Below are 3,892 nucleotides of genomic sequence, written 5' to 3'. Positions count from 1 at the left end.
GCACCGAGGGCTCAGCTCTGCAGGGTGTCCCCTTTCCCAAGCTCTGGCACGTGATGGAGCAATGGGAACCGGGCCTGGATGCTCTGATACCCCATATGTGAGCTGTGGTTCCAGGAAGCCCCGTCCTTGCCTCCATGAGCCTCCCAGGAATTTCCCAGCTCACCACGGACTCTGCCTCCTCAAATCCAGCGAAACGCAAGCGCATGGATCCGCCTTGGGCTTGGTCTCCCCTTTGGATCTACTGAAACAGCTCAGATTCAGGGTCTTGGAGTGAAAACCCCCCCGGTGTTTTGGGAACTTATCAGAACTTTCTTGAAGCGTGATATCCAGCCATGCTATTTTATAGCCCTGCTTCAAAACAAACAGAGTTCACTGCCCCCAGACAGATGTGAAGTGGAGCTCGCTCCCCTGCACGTGTGTGCCTTTAGTTGCAGCTTTTCAGGGAGTGCAGAGGGAGAAGTTTCTGTTCCCTTGTGCTGGAGCAGAGCAGTAAGGGCTGGATCCAGAGATGAGGTTTGCAGGGCTCCTCCTTTTGGAGACATAAACTGTTTTCCAGTACGTTCTGGGTTCGGGCTGTGGTTTGTCTGGAGGGATTCCTTTCTCTGTGGTTTTGGAGCCGTTTCCAGTGCAGTTCCTTTATAAGGAACGGGCTGTTCAGTCCAGCGGTGTTCCTAGAAATGTGTGCCCGGAGCCGAGCTGGGATGTGCCGGGGCTGGCTCGTGTTACGTGGGGAAAGGCTCGGGTGTCTGCTGCTTTCACACCTCCTTGGGGAAGTGGTGTTAACAGGACCCGGCTTTCTTGTAGGGTGGCACGAAATGAGCAGCGTAAGTGCTAAATAGTTCCCATTGCTTTAAATACAGCTCCTGGTGTTGCTTTACGCGTCTGGCTGTATTTCATGCATCAGTGCTAAAAACCGAGGGTGTTCTTGTCTCCCCCCAGGTACCAGGATCATTTACGACCGTAAATTTCTGATGGAGTGCCGCAATTCTCCGGTTGCCAAAACGCCACCTTCTGACCTTCCGGACATTCCAGGCGTGACCAGCCCGACCGCGGAGGAGCCCAAGATTGAGAACAACCATGTCCAGAACTGTGACGAGAAAGCGAGCGCAGGTGAGCGCACACGAAAACCAGTGAAGGGCTCCTAGAAACACCAGGGGTCACACAGGGACTGGGGCCAGGAGGTCCCTGTGCGCTGTGGTCAGCACCAATAACTTCTTGCGCAAAGTGTGCTCGATGCTATGGGGTGATTGGGTCCTTGTGGTTGTCAGGGACTGCTGTGGTCCCCAATAAGGGGATGTTTTTTCAATTAGCTAAGTGCAATTAGTCAGAATCGCTTCATTCTGATGGATTTAGCATTTGGGAAGCTGCTGTGGGATGAGCAGCCCTGTGGGGAGAGCACAGGCGCAGCTGCTGCTGCCCCTCTGGGTCCTGGAACATTTTGCAGCTGCTTTGCACTTGTGAAAGGTCAGGTTACAATGAGGGCAGGGTTTGGTTGGGGTTTTTGGTATCAGCCCGAGTTGTAAATTCCTTTTATTTGACACTGAGGCTTCTGGTGTGCGAGTGAGCTCGATTTACGTAGCCAGAATTCAATACCTGACTGGTGTGTGTCAGTGGTTTGGTATCGGTTGCTGTCTTAGCAGGTAAGAAAGGTGGAGTTGGTCTGCAGGAAAACAGAGTTTGTTGACCATTTTGGCACGTGAGCACTTAACTAAAGGCAAAATGAGCAATATTGCTCTTGACCAGGTTTCCTTCAAGTTAGGAGATTTCTTCTTGAAGCAACCTGAAGCTACCAAGTTACTCATGATGATTTATTGTCTCTAAAAATAAACACCTGAATGCTCCTGTGCTCGCTCCAAGCAAAACCCTTCTGGAGTCGGTATTGCTCAGTGGGTTTTATTGCACCGCTGTGACCTTCAGTGGCTCTCTGGGTTCCCAGCAGACCGGAGTGCTGGGTGCCGGAGAAGCCCTGTCCTGAGGAGCAGATCATTGCTGCTCGCCGGTGTGAGCTGCGGTGACAGCCGTGCAGATACGAGTTGTGAGATGGGCATTTGTGCCTCTGGAGACTGAGGTTTGTGCCAGTGGTTGCCACCAGTTCTCTCCATTCCTTAATGCTATTCTCTCCATTCCTTTCTACAAGGAAATCCAGGGGTAGAAATAATTCATTTTCAGGGTATCTCCTCTAATTCTGCTGGTGTCTCTGGGTGTGAGATCCCAAGCTTACATTTTGCTCCTACGAGGTGGTTTTCATATCAAACTTGGTGCCTGAACACGGATTTTAAGTCTGAACTGCCGCATTTCTGAAGCACGGCTGATGGTGGCTTCTTGAGTGAAATATTTGGCATTTAATGTGGAGCTCTGAGGACTCATTTGTGGCTCTTCTCCCCCTCAACAGGTGAGGAAGAGCAGTTTGACATGGACATCTAAAGCAGGTGCCCCGAGAGTGCTTGTCCAGTGAAGAACCAGGACCTTGTCTGGAGGATCCAAAGCAGCCCATGCCTTGAGTGCCTTCCTGCCCCCCGGGAAAGGCCGTTCCCCTTGGGGACCGGGGTCCGGTCACCAGGACCCGGCCTCGGCCTCCGCGCGTGGGTGCGAGCGCAGGAGCGCAGCCCCTGCTGCGGTGGCCTTGGAGTGCCCAGAGACACTCTCATGGTTGTTTTTGTTTCCAGTTTTATGCCTTTGTTAATCATTTTAATACTGTAAAGACATGCAATACGAGGGAGAAATAAAAATCGGTTCAAGTCTCCTGGTATGGAGATCAATGCAATAAATATGACTTATGTCCTTTATTCATTCCAGCAAGCGAACAGCCTGCTGGGGAGATGTCAGTGGGGTGGCTCTGAGAGGAACCCTGTGCTTTGGGGTTTTCCTGGAAGACAAAGGCTGAGATGCCCTAAGGCCCTGTGCAGAACTCCTGTGTGTGTCCCATGCACAACCCCTGGGCGCTGTGGGAAGTTTTGGGGTGCTCTGCAGCCAGAAGTGGTCAGCACCAGCTGAGTTTCTGGATGGTTCTGCAAGCTCTGCTGTGTCCCTCAAGAGGGGCTGGGCTGGGGCTGTGGTGGGAGCCAATTAAATTAATTAGGAGGACCCATTTCTGAGCACTGCAGAGGGTCCCAAAGTCAGAGCTGCCTTCTCCTGCCCTGCCAGGGAAAGTCCTGAGCTCCAGGGGTGCTGCAGTTCCTGCACCCCAAAACATCAGATCTCTGCCAGCATGCAAGTAGGTGCTTAACTCTGTTTTCTGCTGGGTTTTGGTCCAAGCTGAGACTTCTGTGCTGTTTTACACTTGTTTCTCCTTTATAGCTTTGGTGGGCTTAGGACTTCACATTGGGAAGGGATTAAGGGTTCACATTGACCTTGGGAAGGAGAGGGTTTAACTGGGAGGGCAGAAATGGGTCTATTTGGGTTTGGGAGGAGAATGGGCATCTGAGGAAGTAATTTTACTGTGGGAGTGCTCAGAGTGTCTGCTCTTTCAGTGCTGTTCTTACAGATACATCCTGTATTTCTTAATGCATCTCTGTGCTGCTGCTTTGGAGATGCTGCTGGTGGTGTCATCCCATGGTGTTATCTGGTGGTGGTGGCTGAGGTGTCCCAGAGCAGGAGGACACAGATCAGGACATGGCCTGAACCTCAGACTTCCTAAAAGACAATGGGTGTCTGCCCAAATCAGCCTTGGCAGATCGCATTTAAACATCTGCTAATTAAGCTCAGTCGTTACATTATGATATGCAAGCCTTTAATAATGAGTGACAGAAGAGACAGAGACAAAGCAATTGCTGCAGATAAACTTGTATTTTTTTTGAGATAAGATGAGGTGTTCCTCCGAAACCCTAATGGGAGCAGATCCAGGTTTATTGCCCTCGGGTGTCACTTTGTCAGCCGTGCTGCGGTTGCTGGG

The 3,892-nt window shown here is 51.3% G+C and overlaps 1 protein-coding gene across 1 annotated transcript; it reads left to right on the top strand.

Annotated features, from left to right (window-relative positions):
* Positions 1-939: 939 nt before the first annotated feature.
* On the top strand, positions 940-2,424 carry EIF4EBP1 (eukaryotic translation initiation factor 4E binding protein 1; the record flags this gene model as incomplete). Its single annotated transcript, XM_010194034.1, has 2 exons — positions 940-1,110; positions 2,393-2,424. Coding segments are annotated over 2 exons (203 nt in total), but the record flags the coding sequence as incomplete, so codon positions are not given.
* Positions 2,425-3,892: the final 1,468 nt, after the last annotated feature.

This window comes from Mesitornis unicolor, unplaced genomic scaffold (genome assembly GCF_000695765.1).
Source record: "Mesitornis unicolor isolate BGI_N332 unplaced genomic scaffold, ASM69576v1 scaffold30371, whole genome shotgun sequence".
In the NCBI taxonomy this organism is placed as follows: Eukaryota; Metazoa; Chordata; class Aves; order Mesitornithiformes; family Mesitornithidae; genus Mesitornis; species Mesitornis unicolor.
The sequence above is the reverse complement of the archived record's forward strand: the minus strand, read 5'-3'. Positions and strand labels throughout refer to the sequence as shown.